Genomic DNA, 26,274 nt, shown 5'->3' on the forward strand with positions numbered 1-26,274 from the left:
TTAAATCAGTGTTCTTTTTGGGTTTGGGCTTCAGATGGTTTTGTATACTCCTGGTTCTTAGGAGTCAACTGCTGTGCAGCAGGTTCCACTGTGGGAAGGTGCTGTGGGTGGGGTGTTACAGCCTTCCAGGTAGTGCAGTATTGAACTTTTATACTGGGCTTTCTGATTCTTCAGATTCCCTGTAAGAGCTGGGGGAGCTTGAAGCAGCTGTGAGCCCATCAGAGTCTAGGATAATCTCTGCATGTTCTGCAGTAGCATCTTCCCTTTTCTGCTCCTCTGACCTGCAACTGTTTTTGCAGCTGTTTGCTGTGTTTCTAAGAAAGGTGTTGAACAGAACACTACTGCTGCTGTAGATGGAGATGGTAAGTAAATGCCTACCTTTGCCTTTCCTGCCTTTGGTGTGCACAAACACTGTTCCTTTCCTCTTTCTTGAGGGGGAGACTGGGCTGATGCTGGAATTTCTGTGTCAGGTGTATAGATTTGGTAAAAGCTCTGTCCTACCCAGCATGTCTGGGGTCCACAGAAAAACCCAGTCTAGCCTGGAAACTAGTGTGCTGTAGGGTTCACAGGTGGCATATATTGGAGCAGCTGGTTCCTAAGGTTCTGAGAAGTAGGCTGAGGAGCAGAGGGGGATGGGAACAGTTTCCCAACAGCTGAAGGTAGCCAGTTGCATACCCCTCCTGCCCCACATAGGGTGGGTGTTTTTTGCTTGAAAAGAAATGTTCTGGGTAAGCTGTTCCAGGACACTGATTCTGTGTGCTGGCTCCTGGCTCCCAGCTTAGTTCTTGCAGTGTCCCTGTGTCTCCCTCAGTCCTTGGGAGGCCATGTTCACAGTGCAGCCTTTGCTCTGCAGATGATGAGGCGATGGCCACGGAGGTGACTCCCCCTGCCAACGCAGAGCTCACCGAGCTTGGCAAGTGTCTGATGAAGCAAGAGGTAAGCGTGTGCTCTGACTGCCAACATCCTTTCTCTGTACTGTCACGCTTGTCTGCTCTGCAGCCAGGCACTGCTGCAGAGATCTAGGCTGCTGGAGTGTTCCCCATGTGGGAATCACCTCTTGGGAACATGCATGGCTTTTTAGGGCCACAGAAGCCACAGAGCAAATGGGGGTTGGGATACAGTTATAACACATGGCTATAGAGCTTCAGACCTTCTAGGAAAAAGGCCCTGGGCATTCAGCCCCCAGGGTGTTCCCTGGCTCTGCCTTTATCCTGGGCCCCGGTCTTCATGAGCAAGAACTTCATCCAGCTTTTTTTTTTTTTTTTTTTTTTTTTTTTCTGTAAAATCTGTTTGAGGTGGTACAGGAGCCAGAGTGTTAATACCATCTATTGTGCAGAATACTTTTATGCCAGTATTTCTGTACTCTCTGCTGTGGATGCCTTACAAGCTCTTGTAGAAGTTTTTGCAGTGACTTGAGAGTCTCAGCTGAGGGGAGTCCTTCAGGGGAGTGCTTCAGGGTCTTTCCCAGGGAGATGAAGGGAGCAGGCTAATTTCACACTGGTCCCACGTGGTTATGATGGTGCACAGTGGGTGAACACCTTCCACTGGAGCAACAGTAAGATGCAGGATTCTCAGAAGCTCCTGCCGATTCTCTGGGTTTCTTCTTAGCTCCTATCAGGTTTGGATGTTGAAGTAGGAAATAGTTCCTCTGACTGTTTTTCCTCTCTGACTCCTTTTCAGGATGTTTGCACTGCAGTGCTGATCACTGCCTACACATCACTATCCTGGAAGGATACCTTGTCCTGCCAAAGAACCACAACACAGCTTTGCTGGCCACTGCTCAAACAGGTACCTCTGGCAGGAAGAAGGGATTAGCAGGGTTGGAAGAGGAAACTCTGAATGTTGTGAGAAGCATGGCTGCTTCACCCCTGGGCACCTTCCCCCTCAGGAAGAGCAAGTTGCTGCAGAAAGGTGGTTATGTACCAGTATGTTGTTTCAGTGCTGACAGTGCTTCTTCCCCAGGTGCTTCCAGGAAACCTCCTTCCCGATGCTGTGTCCTGGTTTTTCACAAGTGTGCTGAAGGGCTTACAGGTCCATGGGCAGCACGATGGCTGCATGGCAGCTCTTGTCCATCTGGCTTTCCAGATCTACGAGGCCTTGGTGAGAAATTCTGTTCTTATCCAAATGTGAGGTTGAGGAATGTGGGGGAATGGTGAAAACCAGTCACATGCCCAGTGGGTAGGGGCAGAGGAGTTAATAGCCCCCAAGGAGGGCAAGGCTGTTACAGCAGAGCTGTGTTAATGGTACTTCTCCATGCAGCGGCCTCGCTATGGTGAGCTGAAGGCAGTGATGGAGCAGATCCCAGACATCCAGCTGGACTCTTTGGAGCAGTTTGATTCAAAGCTTCTCAACCCAACACTACAGAAAGTGGCAGACAAGCGCCGGAAGGATCACTTCAAGCGCCTCATCTCAGGTTGCATTGGGGTAAGTGATACCTTGGAGGAAAGTTTCACACCAGTATGCTGCAGAAGTGAAGGGGTAGCCAGCCTGCCTCCTCTCACCCACCACCCCCTTTCCCAGCCAGGAGGCTGCTGCAGCACGTTCTTAGTGTTTGTTCTGCCTCTCTTCACCCTGGAGGTCCAGCAGACTGAGCAGCCCCTCTAGCAATGGCCTCTCACCGAGAGACAGTGGATACCTTGCACAAGGATGCTCGGGGAAACAGGGTGTTAAAATGTTTGATTGAAGCTGCTGGATGGGCATTGGACTTCTATGAGGATGGTAGTGGTGGATCCTTTGACATTGACATTGAATTAGAACCTGGGGAGCTGGTATTCTAAAGGTTACCTCAGTGCCCTGGCACTTGGGAAAAGGCCAGGCCTGAAATTCCTCAAAACGCAAGCACACAGTCCAGGCCTAAGGTTGCTCAGAACCTGGGATCTGCCTGTGATGTGCAAGCAAGCTGTCCCTGAGCTGAGTGGGGATATGAAGACAGTAATGACTGATGCCTGCCTGTCTGTCCTCTGCAGAAGCCCATCGGGGAGCAGTTCCGCAAGGAGGTTCATATCCGGAACCTTCCATCTCTCTTCAAAAAGGTCAAGCCATCACTGGAGACAGATGTGCTAGAAAACGAGGCTGCAGAGAGCTTCAATGTACTCTTTGAACTCTAAGCCTGGGATGCTGCAACCATCTCCTCCCCTACCTTATAATTTGTCTCTCCTCATAGTAAGCACATTAGATTCTCCTTGTCACCGCCTCCACAAGCATTCATCTGAATAAAGCCCCTTACGGGTCCTGTCCCCTTCTCTTCCATACACTGGGATGGGGCCTGCGGTGGCATTTGACCCAGTCAATATTAAGCTCTTCCCCTGTCTCCTTCCCCTCCACTGGATGAGCATCTTTGGACCTCTCCTCTGCAAGGTGGGAGCTGAGTCCATAGACCTCATTAGGGTAAAGCCTGATCATCTTGTAGCCTCGGGTCACTCTTGCTCCACCTCTTCATCCCTTGGGGTTTAGGATTAATGCAAAAGGCAGAGTAGTGTGCCATGTGAAAAGGGGCTACCCTAATCTTCCTCTGGGTGCTAGTAGCCAGGATTTGTAGGGAACACATCGGACACTCCTGTCATGCTTATCAGCACTTGTCCCTAGTGGACTGGAATTCTGCTGAATCTGTTTGCCTCCAGGATGCTGAGCCTTGGGCTGAGGGCTGCGTGCCAGGAAGCCTAGCAGTGCTCCAGGATCTCCTGTGAGATCAGCCTTTCTAAGGTGCAACTGCCCTCTAGAAAGAGGCAGACACTGTCATATATATACATATGTATGTATAGATATGATCATACAGCTTGTTCTACCCAGAGCCAAATGGAAGGCTTTTACTTTGTGCCAGCCTTTCTTGGACATCTCTCAGGGGGAGCAGGACATATTTTTTTTCTTACTTTTTTTTTTTTTTTCATTTTACCATGCCCTGTAGACTAGAACTTGGCCAGCGCAGGGTAAATAAAATCTGGACCAATACCTGAAGCACCTGCAATCCAGAAGGGATCTCCTCGCCCTGTTGCAGTGGAGGTGACAGTAGCCCCTGTTTTTACCCAGTCTGGTACTACTCAGAGAATTGCATGGTGGGGCAGGAGGGGTGAGCTTTATACTGCAGTTTACAGGGGGGAGCCAGGTCAGAAGCTGGGTTTTAGATGTGGTGGGACTCTTATGAAGCCACTCCAGTCTGCAAAGCTGGTTCTTACATGACAAATACTACACAATCTACCCTAGAGTTAGTGCAAGAGCTGGGAGGGTCTGTCCAGAGCTGGCTGGCAGTTTTGCCATCCAGGAGACAGAACAAGTAATCAATTATGGTAGGTGGAAAAGTGGTGTCTCCACATGGACAGACTGGACAAAAAGGCTGGGGTTGGGAGGTGTGGGAGTGCAGATAGGAAAAGCAGGCCTTGGGCATCCACTCACCCTCCTGCCCCTGCTGTTCCACCAGCACCCTCCACTTTTCTCCCTAGCCTCAAACTTTTTTAACCTCTGAGCTAACATGGCTCCTGGCTCTAGCAAAGGCTGGGTGTATTTATTGTGTTGTGATATTTTTAACATTCTGTGACTTCATGCTAGACACAAGGGGTTTTTGTAAAATGGATTTTAAACCTTTTTTGTAGGAATGTTTAAATCCGAAGCTGTCTCTGAACTGGTTATGTTTCACCTGAATGTCAGTAAAGCTATTCCAGTTTCATACACATGGTGTCATGTTTCATTTTTATTCTTTTATCTGTTTCAGGAAGATCTGAGGCCCCTGATGTGGCCAGACTACCTTCCTGGAGATTTCTCAGCATTTCTTATTCCAGCTACCAAAAAGAAGGCAGGGGATGAACCCTTCCAGACTATATAGTTTAATTAGGTCAGGGAGAAATTGCATTTTTAAAATATTTGCCACTCACTGCTAGTTTATTTTAATTCTAGGTGCCAGCTTAAGGTTGAGAGGTATGTGTTGTCAAAGCAAAACCCTTAGGCTATTCAAGAGTCTGTACCGTAAGGATGTGAAGCAATAGCACAGAGATAGATAGACAGACAGACAGTGGTAATGTGTGATATGCATATGCCTGGATCTGCAGCATGGCATGGGACAGGTTGGGGTTGGAGCCAGGATGCTGAGTTTACCTCCTCCCTAAAGCACATTCACTCTAACAGGATGTTTACACTCTAAAGTAATTCTACCCCAAGGAAACAGAACTTTCATTCTACTTAGTTGCTGAAGTCTAGCACGATAGTGTGGATTGACTTCAGCAACTGGGACACACCAGTACTCCCAGACATTTTCAGCTCTTAACACTCAACCACATTGCTCAATGCCCCATCTAACCTGGCCTTGAACACTTTTCAGGGATGGGGCATTCACAGTTCTGGGCAACCTGTGACAACTTACCTCCACCCTCATTGAAAAAATACCTAAAGTTCAACCTAAGTCTACCTTCTTCCAGTTCAAAACTGTTGGCCCTTAGACTTTACCAGGGTCTGTACTGACAGGCTTTCTCCATGCCCCCTTTAGATACTGAAAGGCCAGAATAGGGTCTTCCTGGAGCTTTCTTTTTCTCCAGGTTGAACAATCAGCTCTCTCAATTTCTTCATAAGGAAAAGTGTTCCAGTCCTCTGACAGTACAGCCTTTTCTCTACCATATTAACTATCCCAGAGCTGGTCTGAAACACCTGCAAAACAGCCATGCTCTGATACCAACTCACTGACCTGCTGGGAAGTGCTTTACTACACCGCCCCATCAGTCTATACACTCACTGCACACCATCTAAAATAAATGCTGTTACTCATCTTTAGACCTGCTGCCACTTGCTTCTCCATGTATTATGGTTTCCCAATTGTGAATGGCACAGGAGACAGCTTTTTTTTAAAAAAAGCCTTTATTTTAGTGCATGTCCTTACCACGGCTCATTACCAACAGAAAAATCCAAAGAGATAGTCCTTGGATTCTTAGCAAGCCCCTATCAAGTGTCCTGCCTAGGGAAGTGAAATCCCTCCCAGAGGCAGGTGCAGGAAGCCCAGAACAGCAGTGCAGGTTTCTGCTTTCCCAGCTACAGCCTGGTCACTCCATAGACACAGAGTCCAGCTCATTGAGGAAGCGCTGACACTTTCCCATCAGGATCTTGATGGCTTCACTCACCAGCACATCTGGAGGCAAGATACCCGTTGACTCCACTGAAACTGCACAGAGACACAGACACAAGTCAGCACAGCCACGAGCCTCCATGCACCTTCTCTTATACCTCACTGCAACAAACCAGATCTTCACAGCCAGAGAAGTGGCTACCTTTGCCAGCAAGAAGCACCAACAGATTCAATCCCAAAGCAAGCAGTTATGCACTGCATTTGAATGTATGGATGCTGAGAGTGGAGAGAGGTACAGAGCCAGCCACACACACTGGCCAGTCACTGCTTGCTCACACAAACCGTGTCAGGACTCTGGAAAACCAGGCTTACTTACAGATGTAATGGTTCCGTACTCTCGCCAGGCGCACAAGGTTTTTCAGGCCCTCGTGTCGGAAAACTTCTCTGCTGAATGTGTCCAGCCGTGCATTGGCTACTCTTGCCACCTTTTTGCCTAAAGGGAAAATGAAAGGAGATGGACAAATTGCAGCAGGTGTGTGCCTTATCACAAGCTTACCACAGCAGGCACTCCCCCCTCACCAATGGCAGGGAAGACACCAATATAAAGAATTAGTGTATACCCAACATGAAACTTCAACCTGGCAGAAAAACCCAAACGAAGCCTACATGTACTCCTGGAAGGACACAAGAATTCTCCACAATCAGCTCCTAAAAAGAGCAAGCTCACTACCCAGTGTCACAACTGAACAGCACTGGAAGCTGCAGTCAGCCGCTGCAGAACTCTGTGGACAAGTATCCAATGCATTTCAGAAACATCCCAATTCATCACCCAACACATCTGCACACGGCAGCCACTCATCCACAAAACCTTAGAAACCATAAAACCTCAGGCTCAGAAGAGCATGAACCATTCAGCAAGGCAACATCACAATGTGGTTTTGTCTCTGCAAAGTTTGGCTCTAACCTCCCATCAGTCTCTACTAAAGCTTGTAAGGAACAAGGCACTTAGCACAGGAAAAAAGTACCATTGATATTCTGGATCTCAATGACCCCAGGGGAAAAGCACTTCTGCAACGTCTCAGCTGCCTCATCCTCAATAGGCTGCAGGAGAGTAATGTCAGGAAGCAGACGATAACTGGCTGTGGCCACAGGAGAAAACTTGGCATGATCCTTACCTGTATGAAGAGTTAAGAGTCAAGGATGAGAGCAGGCCCCAAGGAACAAGGATGCTGAGGCCAAAAATTCCAGGGGGAAAGCCAGTTCTCCACCCTTCCCCATCACACCACAGACCTAGTCCAAACGCTCAACGTTCCTTGTCTCACTGCACCAGGAGCCACGACTCACCTATACCCTTGACACAGTGCATAAGCACATCTATTTCCTGTCCAGGTCGCAACAGTGCAATGAGGATGTCATCATGAACAGGTCGAAAGTCAGCATCTGGAAAAAGGTCTGTCTGATTCCCCAAGGGCACCCACGTCATGTGTCTACTGTACACTGCAAAGAGAAGCCACAAGCATCAGCCAGCTGCTGCCTCAAAGCAAGTCACTCACCTGTACAGGACTGGAAATAGCAAAAAGTAAGTTTAGCAGAATGGAATCAACTATCCTTATGAGCACACAGGGCTGAGAAAACAGCCCAAGTCCTGTCTTCCAAGACTAAAAAGAAAAAACAGCACCTATTTTTAGAACTCACCTTTATGATTGAAATACAGTTCATCGGGATCAGATGATTCCTTGGCAGCCTGAGGGTTTCGTTTGCATTTAATTTTCAGCTGAAACTGCAGAGTATCAATTTCAGTGCCTTCCTGATCTCCTGAGAAGAAGCATATGAAATCACACTTCTGCTCAGTTTACACGACCCCGATTTCCTGCTTTAAGAGAAACCAATACTTCTGTTCTATCCAAGACTCTCACCTTGATTTCTGTACTCAAAGAGCCGAGGGTCAGCTCGGATGGGGATGAGGCCCAACCGATGAGCCAGAATTTCATCCTGCACAATGGATGTGTTGTTGTACACAAAGACCTTCTCTACAGCCATCGTTGGCACCTCAGGGAGACAAGAGATCAAGTCGGCCTAAGACAACAGTTGAACTACAAGCCAAGAGACTATCCAGCTCAAGTGCCCCTCCTCTCCCACAAATAAATGCCATGCAGACCATTTTGAGTATTATTCCTGCCAAATCAGGCTATGCAATACACCCTAATACCCCACCTATTCCCATCCCCATTTTTTTTAACAATCAATCACAAGACGTGAAGGGCAGGAGAAACGGCTTTGGAGCATCCTCAACCTTTTAGCACTTGGCAGCATTACAGCTTGACAGCACAGCTCTGTGGAAAAGGCTGACCCACAGACACTACCAACAGCACACCTAGGACCAGCAGGCAGTACCACCCATGCTGCTAAAGCCCCACTTCCCTTTGGGCTCCTGGCACATGTGCAGATGAACATGTGCTTCTCTTCCAGCAGCTGTCCCTAAGGACTGACACAAGGCTGGACGCTCCACGCTCCATGTTAAGCAAGTCTCAGGCCGGCAGCCCAGGCGAGCAGGCCCGGAGCGGCGGTACCTCGGCGAGCAGGATGCGGCGGAAGGCGTTGGCGATGGCGGCGTCGATGCCCACCATGTCGAACTCCAGGGTGTCCTCTTCCTCACGGATCACATCCACGCGGAACGCCTGCGGGAGCCGGGAGCCGCGGGTCACACCGGCCGCAGGGCAGACACCCACAGACAGACAGACAGACAGACAGCCCCGGCCGCAGGGCAGACCCGCACACCCACAGACAGACAGACAGACAGACAGCCCCGGCCGCAGGGCAGACCCGCACACCCACAGACAGACAGACAGACAGCCCCGGCCGCAGGGCAGACACCCACAGACAGACAGACAGACAGACAGCCCCGGCCGCAGGGCAGACCCGCACACCCACAGACAGACAGACAGACAGCCCCGGCCGCAGGGCAGACACCCACAGACAGACAGACAGACAGACAGCCCCGGCCGCAGGGCAGACCCGCACACCCACAGACAGACAGACAGACAGCCCCGGCCGCAGGGCAGACCCGCACACCCACAGACAGACAGACAGACAGGCAGCCCCGGCCGCAGGACAGACCCGCACACCCACAGAAAGACAGACAGACAGACAGCCCCGGCCGCAGGGCAGACCCGCACACCCACAGACAGACAGCCCCGGCCGCAGGGCAGACCCGCACACCCACAGACAGACAGACAGACAGCCCCGGCCGCAGGGCAGACCCGCACACCCACAGACAGACAGACAGACAGAAAGACACACAGCCCCCGCTGCAGGGAGTCCCCGCACACCCACAGAGAGCCCCGGCCGCTGCCGCCGCTCACCCACCTCCTCGAAGCGCCGCTGGTCCCAGGCATCCTCGTAGCCGGGGTAATTCCCGGGGAAGTCGGTGGTGTGGACCTGCGAGGAGAGGGCACAGGCGGGGCCGTGAGGGGCTGCGGGCCCCGGCCGCCCCCCGCCCCGCCCCGCCGGGCCGCCTCACGTTGCGGACGCCGAACTCGCCGAGCACCACGCGGTCGCGCATCTCGTCCGTGCCGCGCCGGGCCGCCATGGCGGTGATGGGCGGCGCTCCCGGGCCGCGGGGCCGCTCCAGGCTGCCGTCACATCCGGCTCCCGCCCATCCGGGCCAGCGCGGCGGGGCCGGACGGGAGCCATGGCCGCGCCGGGGGCGGCGGGCGGAGGCAGGAGCGGTGCCCCCGCCGCCGAATGGGGCGGCTTCGAGGACAACATGCAGGTGGGGCCGGGCCGGGGGCGGCGGGGTCGGGCCGCGCCGGGCCGAACGGGCGCTGACACCGTGTCTGCCCCGGCGCAGGGTGGCGGCTCCGCCGTCATCGACATGGAGAACATGGACGACACGTCGGGCTCGAGCTTCGAGGACATGGGGGAGATGCACCAGCGCATGAAGGAGGAGGAGGAGGAGGAGGCGGAGGGCGAGGCGGGCGCCGGCGAGGAAGAGGACGGGGAGTTCCTGGGCATGAAGGGGCTGCGGGGGCAGCTGGGCCGGCAGGTCGCTGACCAGGTGAGCGCTGTGCCCCGGCCGCCCGCGGCCCCTGCCTGCCCGCCCGGGCGCTGCCCGATCCCTTCTCTCCGCAGATGTGGCAGGTGGGGAAGAGACAAGCCTCCAGGGCCTTCAGCCTCTACGCCAACATCGACATCCTCCGGCCCTACTTCGATGTGGAGCCCGTCCAAGTGCGAGCCAGGTGGGCGCCCCGGCGCGGGGAGGCGGCGGCTCCGTGCCTGCAGGAGCCTGGCCGTCAGTCCGAGCCAGCAGCGGGCTGCCAGCCTGCAGCAAGATCACCTATGGGCAGACACAGTGTGCGTTGTCCCGCTCGCCTTAGTGAGGTCCCGTGGTTGGGCTGGCGGCCCTGTCACCTGGCATTGCTGCTCAGGGCAGGAGAAGGGGCTCTTCTCGTACTTGACTGCTTTATGTGGCTTTTGTTGGGTTTGTGACACAGTTGTGTCCAACAGGACAAAGTTTTGTGAGTCTTTATGAGGAGAGTTACCTTTCATTCCTTCTACTCTATCAATGATCTCTCCTCCCTGAGTGGACCCCTAAACATTTTCAGTGAATCTGCCCTCCCTCAGCAAAGTTAATCCCTGTAAGGTTTTCCTTCTTTAGTGACCCTGACTGTCCCTTTAGAAAGAATCCCCTGTCCCTCAAGGCCTGTGAACACAACAGCAAACACTGGTAATGGGTATATGGGATCTTTTACTTATGTAGCATTTTGTTAAATATCCTGTTGTTATTCCTGCTCCTGTTGCCATTTCCTTATTTCCTGTGGTGCAGGCTGCTGGAGTCCATGATTCCTGTGAAGATGATTAATTTCCCACAGGTGAGTTCCGTTTTGCTGAATCAGACTCCATGGGCAAGTGACTGTCACACAGACACCTTGTAAAACTGTAATAATCCATGTTATTAGGGACTGAGTTTGTTAGGTGTTCTTCTCCCTGAAAATGTTGGTGGCTCCTTTCCATGGTTGTTCCAAACCTCAGTGTTCTGTCACCTAACCTCAGGCAATAACTTAGGTGATAAAGTCCATCCAATGCACTTCTTACATGGCCTGTGGTGGGGACCCTGTGTTTAGGGATTCTAACCAAACTTCCCCTCACCTGTCTCCTCCTAGAAGATTGCAGGCGAGCTGTATGGACCCCTCATGCTGGTTTTCACACTGGTGGCCATTCTTTTGCATGGAATGAAGACCTCAGACACCATCATTGTATGTCAAGTTTCAGTGATAAATGGTGGTTTGACTGGGCTCTGGGTTGCTGTAGTGATGCTAGAAAAGGAGAGGAAATCTCTTCTATAACTGAATAAGCATCTTGCTGAAAAGCAAATTGATTTGAGGATGGGGGTGGGAGGAAGGATATACCAGAAAGCCTTGACACTCTTCTGCTGGGAGAGCTTGGGGTGTAGGTGCTGTGGCCCCCTGAATGCTGCTGGCCAGCTGTTTGACAATGCCTCCAAAGGGTCTGGGACTCTCGGGTTAATTTGGGTGCTGACAGGTCACTCCTTTGAGTTCTCCTTATCCTGGCACTGTCTCCACAGAGGGAAGGCACACTGATGGGCACAGCCATTGGCACCTGCTTCGGTTACTGGCTGGGCGTCTCATCTTTCATGTATTTCCTGGCATATCTGTGCAATGCCCAGATCACGATGGTGCAGATGCTGTCACTGTTGGTAGGTACTCATGGGGCTGCCTTATGATGCACATTGGCTGTATGGTGTTCCAGAACAAGCTTTTCCCAGAGAGCAGGAAAAATCTTTATAAATTGCTGATCCCAGGAAATTGCATGGGACAACCTGGAATTCCAGGATGTTATTCTGACCTGCCCCATCCCAGACACAGCAGTAGTACAGAGGCACTTCCTTCATGCAGGTCTCCTGCTTTGCACTTTCTGATTAGAGAACCTGGTGATAAAAAGCCAGGAGACTCCAATTTCTCTGGGATTAGAGGATCTTTCCTGTTTCCCATGTTGTCACAATCTCTGATACGCCTGTGAATACTTCAGACAGATGATCTGTGTGTGAGCTGCTGTTAAAGTTGTTGTTCTGGTTGACTGTTTGGCAGTGAATGAGTGGTTTGTGAGGCTTTGCTGTGGTGAAGTGCTCTTGATCAGTGGCCCTTTGTGGGACTGGTGCTTGTAACATGGACACTTTTGTTTTGTCAGGGTTACGGTCTTTTCGGACACTGCATCACTCTTTTTGTCACCTATAACATCCACTTCCACTCCCTCTTCTATATCTTCTGGTTGGTTGTTGGTGGACTCTCTACACTACGAATGGTAAGGGACAGGCAGCCTGGGGTCCTCTTCCCAACTTGGAAGAAGGGAGGGAAGGGTTTGCTTTCTGTTCCTTGACCTGCTGGTTCATTTCACAGCTAGTCAAACTGCTGTGAAGAAAATTATGTTCCTGCATAATTTGGCCACTGGTGTATGGAGGTACTGCTTGTATTAATACTCTCACCCATTCTAACAGCTGCAGGAGGTTCATTTGCTCCCTTGTAGCCCTTGCTGCTGTGGAGAGCCATGCCTGATCATCCTGCACTCTTGGCCAGACTGGGCAAGGTTCACCTACATAAAACAGTGTCCAATTACTCTAAATTTGTTGGTGAAAACTGTGAAAAAGACTCAGTGCAGTGTTTCTGCAGATTCTCACTGCTTGACCTGTTCTTCCCTGTGTTCTTGACTGCAGTGCCAGATGCTCAGGTGGCAGCTGCCTTGTCTCTGATCACCTCCTCTCTCCTAGGTTGCTGTGTTGGTGTCACGCACCGTGGGACATACCCAGCGGCTCATCCTGTGTGGGACTCTTGCTGCTCTGCATATGCTTTTCCTCCTCTATCTGCACTTTGCTTATCACAAGGTGGTAGAAGGTAAGCAAGGGAAATATAAAGACACCCTGTTAGATCTGGGAGAAGAAAAGTTGTTTTTTCTCTGTCTGAGAGAAAGGATGGACAGTTTGAAACTGTCCTTTGGGCATCTGTGCCAGTTTCCAACTCTAAAATGACTGCCACTAGATTTTCTGGAAGAAGCTGTTCAAGTAGGGCAGCACATAAATATTGGGGTAGTTACTGTACACTGAGTTTTAGCACTTAAGACCCAATTTGTGAGGCAGGGCCCTTATTATTTCCCTACAAGTATAACAGCACTGACTGTTCTTGCATGCAGATGTCCAACCTCTTCCTGAATACTGCTGAAGTCCAGTTTGCTTTTTTCTGATCAGGAAATGTGTCATAAGTGTTTTTCCTTCTTTGTTTAACATCTGTTTTTTATCTTGTGTTGAATAGTACAAATAGCAGGAGCTGTATCTTCCCCAGCTGGTACTGTTAACCAGACCATGCATGTTCAGGTCTTCCTTTCATGTCTCTTCTTGTTTTCTGCTAACAAAGTCCCAACCTCCTTTGAAAAAAAAAAAAACCAAAAAAAACCCACCAAAACTCTTCTCCCACCCTATCTCTAGAGAGTTTCCAGATTCCTAAATAGGCAATTCTGCAAGTCTCATCTATGAGTTTACGCAGCCAGACCCATTTGTGATATTTCTGATAAATCTGTATAAAAAGTCCTTTTAGATATAAATCTTGTCTTTCCTGAATCTGCTCTTATGACAAAGGTTCTGATCTGCAGCTTTTTGGCAATGAAATAGAATAAAACATACTCCAAGCAATTTTCCTCAAGTCACTCCAAAACTGATTATCAGTCTTAAGAGTGTTATTGACAGAGACTTGAGGATATTTGCATTGGTCTGTGTATTTCCTGCCAAGCTTGGTTTGTTTGCATTGCAGTGACAAAAATTCCACATTGCAGCACAGCTGCAGCTCCTAAGATGAGTCTGCAAGTGTATCTCAGGATGAAAGAGAGTCTTGCTCTAAGAGCAAGATCTGTGCTGGGATGAAGTAGAAGCAGAATTTTATCAATTTCTGTCAGCAGAGCAACATCTCTGGCAGTACCTGCATTCAGGTCAAATGTGCAGGGGACTGGATCTGACACCCTCAAAGCAAATGGATCTGGGTTCCTCTTGGGAACGTGCAGTTTCCTTGCCCCAAGCAGAAGCTCTGATGTGTACCCTGTGGTCTCTGGATGGAAGTGTTTACTCCTGTTCAGTCTTTGGGGCTAGATGTCTCCTCCCACTGCCTGCATGTGCTTCACCTGTTCTGGGCCTGGCCACCCTCAACCACTACCTGGACAGAGAGAAAAGCAAGAAGAAAAGTGCTATCTGCTGTCATCTGAACTAACTCTTGCCTCTCTCCCCTGTTTTCTGTTCTGCAGGTATCCTGGACACATTGGAAGGACCCAACATGCCACCCTTTCAGAGAGTTGCCCGAGACATTCCAGTTGTTTCTAATGCTGTATTGAACACAACAGCCAAAACCATTGCATTGACCCTGTAGTTTTACAGACTTGGACTTGCTTCCTTCACTACTTTTGGGGCTGCATAGGGCCACAGTAACCTGCTGCCTCTTAGGAACAGGACAGAGCAGCAAGAAGACAACTTGGTTTTGCTTTCCTGGACCTGTCCTCTGCATTACAGTTTTGGGCAGCTGAGTGGACTCGGCAGAGGTGAGTCGCACCTCAGTGACTCAGAAGAGCTACACTCTTCCCACTTCCAGGTCTGGGCTGTCTTGAGTAGAGTGGTTCTGTTGCCTGCATGTTTAGCTGGGATTTCCCAGCACAGTTTGTTCCTTAGCCCTCTTTCCGCTTGCTGATGTAACTCTAGGAGTATCTGCCCTGTTCCTGTCCTGAAGAGGGAAGAATTAAATTTGATGTTGGTGCTGAGTGATGTCTTATGCTTGAGTCTGCCTGTCTAATAGGAGCATGGTGTTTGGGTCTCTGCACCTTCATCTGTCCTGTCCTAGACTCAAAGCAGGATTCTTTGCAATTTTCAGGTGTCCTTCTTCAGATGTTCTGTGACACATGTCCTGTTTTGAGCACCTTTTTCAAAGGCACATTGGTTCAAAAGGCACAGGAACTTCACTTTCTCTGATGATTTTCAGGAACAGCACAGTGTTTAACCACATGCTCTTTCTTGTCATGTTCCATATTGACCCCTCTCTCTTCACTTGGTCCAAGCTGCTGTCTCACCTCACGATCCCTTCTGCTCTGTATGTCAGAAATGTATCTGTTCCCATGCTTTCACTGTACCTTTCCTGTCACCCTTCTGCCTGTGTTGCTCTGTGGGACATGCAGAGCAGCATGTTTGTGCATGGTCTTCAGTGGATATTTCTATTAGGAGGCCAGGTCAGCCCACCCAGGTGCTGCTGGCCCTCATGTCTCCCAGCCATGGGACTGTCACCTCTGGGCAGGAGTGGCATTCTGTTCCCCAGATAGCCATTCTGCTGTGGACTGCCTGGCTTTTCAAGCTGAGTCTAGGCTTTTTTTTGAAAGGACTCCTGAGGCCTTGAGAGCCTCTGGCAAGGTTTCCTATGGTCTTTCCATTTAACAAAGGGAGAAATAGCAGAGTGTGTAATGGAAATAGAGTTGGCATATTAATCTCTAGTGTATTGATGCAGGAAAACTCCAGTAAGGATGGGTAAGCAGAGCAGCCCAGTCTAGGCTTACCTACACTGCAGGAAATCACAACTGAGTAGTTCAGCCTTCCCTCACTGCTCAGATTTCTACTGGTCTGCAAGTAGAAGCTGTTAGCTGGTAACTGGCTTTAATCTTTTCTCTCCCAGTAGTTCTGCTAGGGGAGAGGGGCCACCCCTCAGAGAAGCTTATCTTTAAACTCAGGCAGAAAAAAACCCCAGGATATTGCCATTCTTTGGTGTGCCCACAAGTGCACAAGGCAATGTGTCAGAACTGCACTTTGGTCCCTTGTTTGTATTAGTGGGAGAGGATGCAGCTGTAGTGGCATTCAGACTAGTGCCAAGGTGCAATGAAAGAGAAGGAGATAGTGCCAGCAACTGCAATCAGGCTGGTCATCTGCTTCTGTTGAAAAAAATGTCAGTGGAAAGGACTTGATTATTTTCAGTCACAGTATCCCACTTGCCACAATTTGCTTATTCCCACATTCATATTTAGTTCCCCTTTCAAGAGCAAAAAGCTTCTCTGCTAACAGTCTCATGTAACAGTCTCATGTGTAACAGGTTCCCTCACTCTCTTCTCTCCTGATCTCCTTCCATGGGAAACATTTTGGCTGAAGAACAGCACTCAGAGCAAGCTACTTGGGGGAATTGTTAATTATTTTGGCTGGTAGTCTCCATGGGAGGTTTTGGACCAATTGAACCACTTCAAGCTCCTAGAATTTCTATTACTTCAAAACTTGACAAAAGGGAAGTGTTAGTTTGTAATGCTGCTTCTGCTATTTTCCTCTTTATATCTTCATGGGAGGTTTGTTTCTAATTCCAAGTTCTTGCCCTGGCAGCCTAAAATGGATCTGTTTCTCTTGGTGCAAACTCTGGGAGTACTGGCAGGGGGGAAGGAAAAAAGAAAGAGACAATTGTCATTGGAGTAAGTTCAGCTGAGAAGAAAAAATCTTTCTGCACCAAATGTGTACCATTGCTGATCTATGACACAATTGGAGAACAGCTGTGCTCCCTCCTGCCCTGAGCCACTCAGCTGAACCGGAGGGGTGCCCTGTGTTCTCACTCAAAGCACAGAGCAGAGCAGTGAGCAAACTCCTCATACTTCCCCCGAGCAGCTTCTGTGTTGTGTCAGCTGGGGACATGATCAGGGTGACAACCAATCACCCTCTTGGAACCTGTGGGGCTTGCTCTGCTCCAGTTCTTCAGCCCTGATTAATTCTCTGTGCAGCAGCAGCTGGAAGCTGAACTGTTTTTTACTGCCAGAAATTCAGTACTCGGCTGAGAGCTTCAGCATTGCCTTTCACTGACAGAGAAGGACACGTTTTTTTCAGGGAAATGCATGCATGCTGCAGTTCCAGGGAGCATGCTGAGCATGCAGGCTTAATAAAGTCCTTGTGGGAGGGCATCTCAATGCTTACTCAAGTCCTCTAGTTATCAGAACAAGCCTTACAACCCTATCATGCAACACTATCTCTGCCTTTGTTTTTCCTGCCACAGCTCTTGCAGCAAATCTCAAATAATTTTCTCCCTTCTTCCTTGCTGCAAATCTGAAATAACCCACTCAGCATTTCCCCCTTTTGAGTAAAGATAGCTCTGTGTAAGCCCCTCTTTATTAAATATGGAACGAACATATAAAGCTGTTAGATTAGAAAGAGAAAGCTGTTTATTAAAGCCGAAAAATAATATTAAAGCATCTATGACCTCCTCCTCTCCTATGCAGTACCTGGGAGTCAAACTCTTCTTACAGTCTATCCTTGTTGCACTAATGGTCACCTTAGTTGTGATTTTGGGTTACAGGTAGGCTCTTTCTTCTCCCATTTGTTTCCTTTCCTATGTCTACTCTCACTGTGGTTGCTGTTCAATCCACGGTTTTTCTCCGTTTATGTGTGGACTCTCCATAGCATCACTCTTTCTGCCCCCAGCTGGTAAAAAATAAATTACCTTCCTCATACCTGTTGGGTAACTGCACATGACAAGGAAGAAATATCTAGTTCTACACAAAATAGCATTGCCAAAGTCCTCTCTGCAAGGCCCTACATTAGGTTTGGTGAGCCAAAGCTTTGGACTATTAGCTCCTGTGTCACTTTCTCAATGAATTGAGCATAAAGTAGGTAGGATACTTGTCTCTTCAGTGTGCTCTGGCTCCTGACAACAGGCAGTGAAAAGGCACTAGGGCATCTTCATCAGTGTTTCAGGACTGCTGCTGTCAGTGGAAGTGGGACATGTCCCAAGGGCTCTCCTCCAAGCATCTCTCTAATAATAGCCTGTGTTAGAAAAGCATGGGCTGAGTCGTGCCTGGAGGTAACTGAGAGGTGAGTCTGACTGTGGCCTTCTAGTTGACCTGCATGCAGTAGCAGCAACTGAGATTTTCTTGGCCACCCCCTGCCTCTAACTCTGAAATCCAGTCTTTTGTCCTTCACCATCCTGCAACACGTAGGATCCCATTCTCATGTGGGTCTTTTAATGTGACCTTAGAGATTAGCTCCTCCTTTTCTGAAAGCCACAGTACCACAGTTGGATGCTTGCAGCTGCTGCTCATGTTGCAGCACAGAGGAGTTGCAAGGCCAGTGGTTGGTTCTTGGTGTATCTTGCAGGAACAGTATCAAGGACATGCATCTGTTTGCAACAGGGAAAGAAAGAGAGGAGTGTAGGTACTCTAGAGAGCAGAGATTACTCAAAGGGCGTGGTGATACCCACATTGGGAGTTTAAGACAAAGTATTAAAGCTGCTGCTCCCCTTACCTCATTCAGGGCTTAACATGCATCCTCAGCTCAGGTGGTCTGCTCCTCAATGGAGCAGTCCTCCATATCTCCCTCCACACCCTATTTTTCTCTTCACTTTCCATCCCCTCTCTCTTGGGTCCTGGCCTGCAAATCAAGCAGAGGAGCCTGGTTTAGTCCCAGTGTTACCCACTGGGCTGGAATTCACTTGAGCACTGCTATATGCAGCAGCCAGATTAGTTACGTGCAGAAAGCTGCCTACTTAGGCGGTTTAACCTAATTTCCACATCACTGCCTTCCTTTTTCAGCTCAGTGGAGTTGAAAACGCAGGGGCCCTGCTTCCTATTTCTCTCCAAGTACAGGATTACTCAACGGGGAGAGAGGTGGCAAATCCTTGTGATCCATACCTGTGAATTAGCAGGAGCTGAGGTGTGCCCTGCATAGCTCAGGTCAGGCTGAGGGCATGGGCTGCGTGCTCAGGGATAAGAGTCTGTGGCCCTTCCCCAACCCTCCAACTTTCACCTCTAAGCAGCTGCCTCCAAACACTGGCTCTTGAAAGCTCTGGGCTATGAGGAACAGATTAGACTGACCTCGCCACTAAGTCAAGGATTTAGGTTCAGTAGGTCTTAAGTATTAAACACCACGGAAGCTATAGAACACAGAAGCTATAGAACTCCTCAGACCAAGCACCCAGTGTGCCATGGCCCAATGGCTTGGGCCCCTTTGCCCAGGTGGGAGTGGGGCTGGCATGGAGAGCCTTTCCCAGGTGCTTCTTCCACCCTCTCTCCCTCCCCTCCTGCAGCCCCAGAGTCCGGGCCCCGCCATCTCCTCAGGGCAGGGACAGGTGCCAGCGGGAGCTGCCGCCGCCCCTCCCGGGCTTTCCATGACGTTGGGGTGGGATGAGGGATGCCGGACCCCGCTCCAGGCCTGCTCCGTTCCGCGAGGAGGCGCTGGCCGTGCGGGGAGGAGGGCTCGGAGCGGCGGCCGGGGGAAGGCGGGGCGGCCCGGCAGGTGCGGGCGGAGCGGGGCGGGGAACCGCGGCGCTGCCCGGCCCCCGCCCGGCGCTGCGGGGCGGTGCGACCCCGCGTCCCGGTGCGGATCGGCCCCCGCCGATGGCCGCCCTGGGTCCCGGCGCCCCGCCGGGCGGAGCGGGGCGGCCCGGCGGCCGCCGGTGAGGCAGCGCGGTGCCGCCCCCGGAGCCGCGGTGGGCCGGGCCGGGACTGCCCGGCAGCGGCGGCGGCAGCGGCGGCGGCGGCGGCGCCCGCCCCGGCCGGCAGCGCGCAGCGCGGCTCTCCCCCGGCGCCCGGGTGGCGCGGCCCCGGCATCGGCGGCGCTCCGAGCCGGGGGAAGATGCTGCCGGGGTCTATCCAGATCTCCGGGGAGACGCTGTCGGGGGCGGAGATCCGAGACATCTGCGAGAGCCTGCGGGAGAACTCGGTGCGGCTGCTGTCGCTGCGGGGCTGCCAGCTCTCCGAGCGGGACTTCGGGCACGTCTGCCGCGGGGTCGCCGAGTCCCGCTCCCTCGCGCAGCTCAACCTCAACCTGGGCATCGTCTCCAACATCAACCGCGTCAAGCAGCTGGCCGAGGCCCTGAAGACGAACCGCTCCGTTCAGTCCCTCTTGTAAGTACAGTGGGGCGGAGGCTGCCGAGGGGGCTCGGCCCCTCCCGGGCTGGGACGGCTCTTTCGGGGGACTATCTGCTCGGGGCCAGCCCCTGAATTTGTCTCTTTTCGGAGGGAAAATGCCCTTGACGCTGCGGCGGATAAGCCCCTGCCCGTCACCTGGCTGGGAGGGAGCCGCCTCTGCCCCCGGCGGCTGGGCACGGCCCTGCCTCTCAGTCCCGCTCCTCCAGCCCCGGTGCTGGGGCTGCCCCTCCAGCGCTGGCACCCCCTGCACCCCTCGTCCCGGCCGGGAGAGGAGGGCCACCGTAGCGGCCAGCAGACCCTAGCGGCACAGGCTTCCCAAAGCTTTTTGTCCACTTGGGGTTAGTATTTATCATCCACCTCATTTTGTCCGCTTCTTCCTCCCTGTCAGGTTAGTTAGCCCCCAGGAAGAAGGCTCCCTAGTAATTTTCCCTTTTACCTGCACAGCCTCCATGGGAGTCCCCTGACAGATGCAGGCTTGGCCCTCCTCAACCCTGCTCTCTCCATCCACCCCTCGCTGGTGGCTCTGGATCTAGGAGACTGCATGCTGGGTGATGAAGGCATCAACCTTATCTGTGGGCTTCTGCCGCCTGATGGGGCCAAGTCTGGTAAGCACCAAGGGCTGTGGGCTGCTCAATGACTGCTGGAGCTTTCACACGGATCAGATGTATGTAGCACTAAATACTCAGCCCTGGAGGAGGCAGGCTCTATGGTTTGCCAGGGCTGAGGATTTCTTACCCTTCACTTAAGAAAGGCAGATAAGCCAAGCAATAGACAAGTGGTTCCCTTGGGCAGGTTTGGGCTTTCTGTTACTGATCTGTCCTGCTGGCAGTTTGGAGCTCAGGGACTAACAGGTTGCTTCTGATTCATGTCAGCAGCATTTGAAACTGGAGGAGGACAGCTTGGACTTTGAATTAATTATTTTGCATTTGTGTGTTGATAATCACCATAAATAAATATATTGTGCGCCCCTACCTCAGCACTTATCTTTATTATCACTGCCTGGGAGTTGTCCCTGCCTGAGGGAGCACTCCATGAGTATGTAGCTGCATGGTCACAGCTTTTATGCCAAGACTCAGGTCTTTGCAGGGAATGATATTTGGTGGTGTGAGGCCAATGACCCACTCAAGCTGAGAGCTGGCATGTGTTGAGGTAATACCACTCCTTTCTTCTGACTCTTAAAGTGCTTTCCACCTTTTCCCAGCACTACCTCCTCTGTGTGTGCACAATGTCACTGATGCTGTTATCTCTGCTGGCCATCCCTCTCAGGTGCAGGCTTCAGACCCTACTGTTCCTGTTATCCTCTCTCCAGCCTGTCACCTCATGTCACCTTCTTCACCCAGTCAGTTGCCTCACACACCTCTTAGTTTCCACTGTGTTTGCTATTTAGGGTAAGCAGGATGCAGGTTGGGAGAGCAGATAAATGGGCCAATTGCAGCACGGTTAAATTAAGGGCCACAGCTGAAGGCAGTGAAATATTTCACTGATCACTGAAATACATGATGACAGTTGTCAGAGCAATCCAAGCCCCTAAGCCCTACAGAGTAGAGGGTACACAACCCAAAGCTGTTCTGGTGAGCTGAACAAGTTCTCCTGTGACTGCTTTGGGACCCTAAGGCTCTGGTTTGGCTTCTCTCTCTTCTCCAGGCCTCAAAGAGCTAACACTGAGTGCCAACCCAGGCATCACAAGTAAAGGCTGGGGACGCCTAGCCATTGCAGTGGCTCACAGCTCACAGCTCCGCGTGCTGAACCTGGACTACAACCCCCTAGGTAAGCTGGGGGCTGGGGAGGAGCAGCACTCCTGCCTCTCAGCATTCCTGTGATTTGCACCAGTGGGTGCTCTGGACCAAGCTCTGGAAAGGTGGCAGAGCGTCAACAGCAGGATGGGGCAGTTCCTTGCATAGGTGCCCTCCGTTCCCCAGCAGCAAGTTCTCCCTGCCAGGCACCTTTAGCTGCAGGGGAAGCCACCCTCACTGCTCTGCTTGTGTGAGGTGGCCACATGCCCTGCAGGGAGGTGCAGAAAGGAGGCTGTGCCTTGCCTACTCTTTCGCCTTTGTCATCACGTTTGACCCTCCATGTCTCTCTTCTTCCTGAAGCCCTGGGCATTGAAGCTGGCTTGGCAGATGCAGTATGTCCCCACGCTCCCCCCTTCATCTTCCTGGAGGAGCAGGGAGGAGGAGGAGGAGAGCCTGGCACTCGTTGCCATAGAAACAAACTCTCTCCTGCTCTGCTGCAAGGTGGTGAGGAGATTGGGCCGTGCCGCTCTGAGCATCAGGAGGATACTTCCCTCCTCAACCTGTCTGCAAGCAGAGCCTCCCCCAGGCCCTCTTCTCTGACCAGGTACCTTCTTCTTGGACAGGAAAAGCCCCAGGGTGTTACTTGACAGCAGTCTGGGTTTGTTCCAAGAGAAGGTGTCATGGTTGTATGGCATCTTGGCACTCAGAACAGAGAATGTCAGAACACATTCTGTAGTCGTGTCTCTTCACCAATATCAATCTTCAGTGCTCCTCATCCTGATGCATTCCCCCCTCAAAGTCTACCCCCTTTCCAGGGAGACAGCTGGTGTAGTCCTCTGACTTCAGCCTGTCCCTAGACTGAAGTACTCAGCTCCTATTCTGTGTCTGGGATGCCCTACAGAGATTGTTAAAGGCTCTTGCCTCCTTGAGTAGGAAGGAGATTGGCATAGATATGGTTCTTTGGGGAATAAAACCAAACTCAGGTACTTTATGTTCCCCCTGATAATCAGTGACTGCTCCCATAACCACAAAATGGTGCACCTTTCTTTGTCTCTTTTCTCAGTTAACATCTTTTTTTCCACCATGAGGTAACAGATTTAGAAGGTTGTCTGATGGCAGAAATACTCAGAGGATGTTCCCATGACAGCCCCACGTACATGAGGGCATATGACATTCCATGAGGGAAGGCAGGCACTGCTGACAGCCCTGGTTTGCTCCTCCCACAGGTGACCAGGTGGCTGGGATGCTCGCTGTCGCTGTGGCCTCCAGTCGAACCCTTGAAGTGCTGGACTTGGAGGGAACAGGACTTACCAACCAGTCAGCTCAGGTATGGGAGCCCACAGTGACTCTGCAGCATCACTGACACCTCAAGGGCACAGCTCTGGGCTGTCTGCAGAGGCCCCAGCACCCACACCTGCCTCCAATCACACACTGGAGTCCACGCACAACCCTTTCCCTCCCTGCACCCAGGGGGGTTCTTGCTTTCCCCTGGCTGTTTTCTTGGAAAAAATGAGGTTGGAGTTTTGGCTGAGAATCAGAACTAAATCTCTGTGGATATACACAGGCCAAGGCTCAGTTACACAGACACTCCTCTCAGATCTCCAGCTTGTAGTGGTAAGAGGGAACGGGGCCTGGATATATGACAGCAGCAGTGTAGAGCAACCCCTTCTTCTTTAGACAGAGCCAGAAAATCCAAGCTTGCCTCTTCCCACAGGAAGATGGGAAGTCCTCAGTCTCTCATAAAGCCTGATGAAGGGAGGCCAAGGCTAAGGGAAGATAGAAGTAAGGAGAGGAGGGCTGGAGTTTGCAGGGAGACAAAGCACTGACACTCTCTGCTCAGCCTTTGTGGTGCTTGTCAGCCTGTTTATCTCACTCTCCCCCCAGACCTTGCTGGACATGGTAGAGAATTACCCCACAGCCCTACGGACACTCATCCTGGCGGAGAACAACATTAGTCCCGAGCTACAGCAGCAGATCTCTGATCTTCTCTCAGAGGGGGAGGAAGAGGAAGAGACAGAGGCCCATGAAGTCACAGCCAGGGAGAAGAACCCCTGGATCTGCCAGAACAGTAAGAGCTCTGAGAGCTGGGCTGGGGAGCAGGAGCTGAAGGGCAAGAACTGGGGTGTCTGGGCTGTTTCTGTGTCTGGGCCTCTTGAAGTGGGGTTGGTGAATGGGTCTGTCCCTTCTCCCCATGAACTGGAATACATACAGCATCCATGGAATACATACAACCTCCATGGAATACATACAACCTCCAGGCGTGACCTTCACGTTAAATAGCGCTGGGCTGTGCCGCTCTGGGAAAGGCAGCCTCCAAGGACAATGCAGTTGCTGCAAAGAGTGGAAACGGTACCTCTGAGGCATCGTTCCTGATGCTGCAGGAATGAAATCTGAAAATCTTAAAACTCAAGGGCAGGAATATTAAAGATCTTGGGAGCCTTTGCCAGATATCCTAGCCAAAATTTGTGTCATTCCTCACTGTTTCCAGAGCCTTTCTGCAATCCACGCAGCATCAGCTGTTCCTGTCTCTGCGTCCCAAAGATATAAAGAGTTAGCTAGGTCCACTGTCTGTCTGTTGCTTGTAATGGAAAAAAGGTGTATTGCAGAGATAGTGGTAACCTGTTCTGTGTAGTTTGCATATATGATACTGTATTTTGTCATGCCTACCTTGTGATCGTTGGTTTGAGGGTTTGCCTTTTTTACCTTCATTTGTCCTTTGCCCCTCACAATTCTCATATCAAACTACTAGCAGACAAGCACAACCAATCCTTGAATCTCAAAACATCTGGATCTTCATCTATTAAACCCATAAAAATAATTTAGTGACAGTTTGGCCAAGTTTTGAATCTAGTTTCCAGAAATTGTTTCCTGAAATAGAAATTTCTCTGCAGTAGTTTTAAATGTGCAGGACTGCCACTAGAGATTTCCTCCCTCCCATCCAGGATAAACAGACTTTTTTTTCCATTTCAAAATGCTTCTGGATGGGAAGCTGGTACCCTGCTAAGTTTCTTACTTACATTTTCTTTGCAGTTGATTCACTTGCTGTGGGGAGTCACAGTGTTCCTGGCTGTTGCTCTGAGCCATGGCAGAGCCAGCAAGCTGCCCTCACCTCCCCGAGGCAGGCAGGGGAAGGCTGCACAAACCCTCCATTCATGCAGTGCAGAAAGTCAGTATCTCCAGGCCTCTGCTGCTGTAACATGGCTGATTGCCCATGGCATTCCCTGCTCTTGGGAAGGCAACACTACCACCCTGTGTGGTGCTGGCTGGATTGCAGCCTGAAGCCTGCCCCACCTGCACACTGTCTCTCTACTGAAGAACACTGGGTGAGTGCCGATTTAAAGGCATGTGCAGGGCTGGGTAAGGGCACAGCTGGGCCAGCACAACCATAATCACCTGCGTGTCGGGGGTACTCAGACCTGGTGTTCCTCTGGCCTCTTGCTGCTCTCTCTGCTTTCTCCCCTTCCTCAAAAATCGATTCTGTTCTGCAGTGTGGCCAGAGCAGGCCTAGTTCCTACTTAATCTCACACTTCTCTCAGCAGTTCTCCTCCCACCCTGCGGTGTTTGAATTCCTGATCCTCACCTCTGGATCCGGAGCAGAGCGCTGTGCTCTCTGGCAGCCGATCGGCTCACGGTTCTCTCCCTCTCCCGGCACAGATTCCAGCTCCCAGATGGTCCTGATGACGTCAGGCCTCGGTGACAGCCTCTTAGCAGAAACAGAGATGTAGCTGGGCTACCGTGCCTGCTTCTGCCCAGGAGAGCCCCGCGCACCGCCCGCCCGTTCTCACCCACCGCGCCTCCGGCCGCTGCCTCCCGGCTCCGCCGCAGGAGCCCGCCCCGAGCGCGCCTCTACACGCGTCTCCGTGCCGTCACACGCCTCCCAGGCCGCTTGTGATTGTCCCCGTCGCCGCATGTATAGCTCACGCCGCCCTGCCGCCCCCACGCCCCAGCCGCAGAGCGCAGGCTGTATTTATTCAGATGTGTGTAAGAGATGTCCTTTCTATCGCTTGTACTGCTGTCGCGATGAGACTTTTATAAAGGTCACAGATGTGGTGGCACCACTCGGCAGCGTCCGCCTCCGCCACGGTGAGACCCCGGCAGGGCGGGCGCCGGCAGGTATGGGCAGGGCCGGGCAGGGACCGGCGGGTGTGGGCAGGGGGCGGCAGGGCCTGGGAGGTGCCGGCAGGGCCGGGCAGGCGCCATGCCAGACGCGGGCAGCGCCGTGGGCCCGTCCAGGCCCGGCGCGGCAGGAGGCGCGGGGCCGCAGCGCCGGCAGGGGGCGCCAGCCCCTCGCCCGCCGCCTCACGGGCTGTTCTCCGCCGCGCCTCCCGAGGCTCCACGAGTCGGGCCCGGCCCCGGGGACAGGTCGGTGACAGCCCAATTTTCTGTCCCCCAGGCCCTCCCTCGGGCCCGGAAGAAGCGAAGGCTACTCTAGCTCTGCAGGGAGCTTGACACCAGCCGTACACAGCCTGGTGAAGGCTTCAGCCCGCACCAGCGCCGTGGGCTGCTTGCGCTTGGCCAAGCGTCCCTTGCTGACAAGGAAGATCATGTTTCAAGGCTCAGATTAGGCTAGAAGAT

General features: G+C 51.9%; 4 protein-coding genes across 10 annotated transcripts in view; 3 read left to right on the forward strand and 1 right to left on the reverse strand.

Moving 5' to 3' along the window:
* XPO5 (exportin 5) overlaps window positions 1–4,664 on the forward strand; it is a 29,734-nt gene extending 25,070 nt beyond the window's left edge. For 4 of the 5 annotated variants that reach the window (XM_079333449.1, XM_079333450.1, XM_079333451.1 and 1 more), the window contains 6 exons: window positions 300–362; window positions 854–936; window positions 1,681–1,788; window positions 1,963–2,100; window positions 2,260–2,424; window positions 2,967–4,664. In XM_079333449.1, coding sequence (XP_079189575.1) covers window positions 300–362; window positions 854–936; window positions 1,681–1,788; window positions 1,963–2,100; window positions 2,260–2,424; window positions 2,967–3,107 — 698 coding nt within the window. In that variant the 3' untranslated portion in view covers window positions 3,108–4,664. Of the gene's footprint in view, window positions 1–174; window positions 363–853; window positions 937–1,680; window positions 1,789–1,962; window positions 2,101–2,259; window positions 2,425–2,966 lie in introns of those variants that run through there. The other variant, XM_079333453.1, reaches the window with a different exon arrangement.
* Window positions 4,665–5,819: 1,155 nt separating this feature from the next.
* POLR1C (RNA polymerase I and III subunit C) lies at window positions 5,820–9,685 on the reverse strand. Its single transcript, XM_079333495.1, has 9 exons — window positions 9,564–9,685; window positions 9,410–9,481; window positions 8,614–8,721; window positions 7,960–8,092; window positions 7,739–7,858; window positions 7,388–7,540; window positions 7,069–7,218; window positions 6,420–6,536; window positions 5,820–6,139 (listed from the first exon to the last, which is right to left on the reverse strand). Exons 1-9 carry the CDS (start codon window positions 9,630–9,632, stop codon window positions 6,021–6,023), a joined length of 1,041 nt encoding a protein of 346 aa, XP_079189621.1. The 5' UTR covers window positions 9,633–9,685; the 3' UTR covers window positions 5,820–6,020.
* A 1-nt stretch (window position 9,686) lies between these two features.
* YIPF3 (Yip1 domain family member 3) lies at window positions 9,687–14,851 on the forward strand. The gene is made up of 9 exons (XM_079333491.1): window positions 9,687–9,815; window positions 9,894–10,100; window positions 10,175–10,281; window positions 10,869–10,914; window positions 11,206–11,298; window positions 11,628–11,759; window positions 12,251–12,364; window positions 12,828–12,951; window positions 14,345–14,851. The coding sequence occupies exons 1-9, from the start codon at window positions 9,735–9,737 to the stop codon at window positions 14,464–14,466; spliced, it is 1,026 nt and encodes a 341-aa protein (XP_079189617.1). The 5' UTR covers window positions 9,687–9,734; the 3' UTR covers window positions 14,467–14,851.
* A 4,234-nt stretch (window positions 14,852–19,085) lies between these two features.
* On the forward strand, window positions 19,086–25,740 carry LRRC73 (leucine rich repeat containing 73). Of its 3 annotated transcripts, XM_079333470.1 has the most exons (6): window positions 19,089–19,942; window positions 20,411–20,571; window positions 21,611–21,733; window positions 22,926–23,026; window positions 23,584–23,767; window positions 25,354–25,740. In XM_079333470.1, the coding sequence occupies exons 1-6, from the start codon at window positions 19,227–19,229 to the stop codon at window positions 25,422–25,424; spliced, it is 1,356 nt and encodes a 451-aa protein (XP_079189596.1). In that variant the 5' UTR covers window positions 19,089–19,226; the 3' UTR covers window positions 25,425–25,740. The 3 variants fall into 3 exon arrangements, with proteins under 3 accessions (XP_079189595.1, XP_079189596.1, XP_079189594.1); XM_079333468.1 differs by lacking the exon at window positions 25,354–25,740 and having other exon boundaries at window positions 23,584–23,985; XM_079333469.1 differs by lacking the exons at window positions 21,611–21,733; window positions 25,354–25,740 and having other exon boundaries at window positions 19,086–19,942; window positions 23,584–23,985.
* The last annotated feature ends 534 nt before the right edge of the window (window positions 25,741–26,274 follow it).

Source organism: Erithacus rubecula, assembly GCF_903797595.1.
Source record: "Erithacus rubecula genome assembly, chromosome: 2".
Lineage (NCBI taxonomy): Eukaryota > Metazoa > Chordata > Aves > Passeriformes > Muscicapidae > Erithacus > Erithacus rubecula.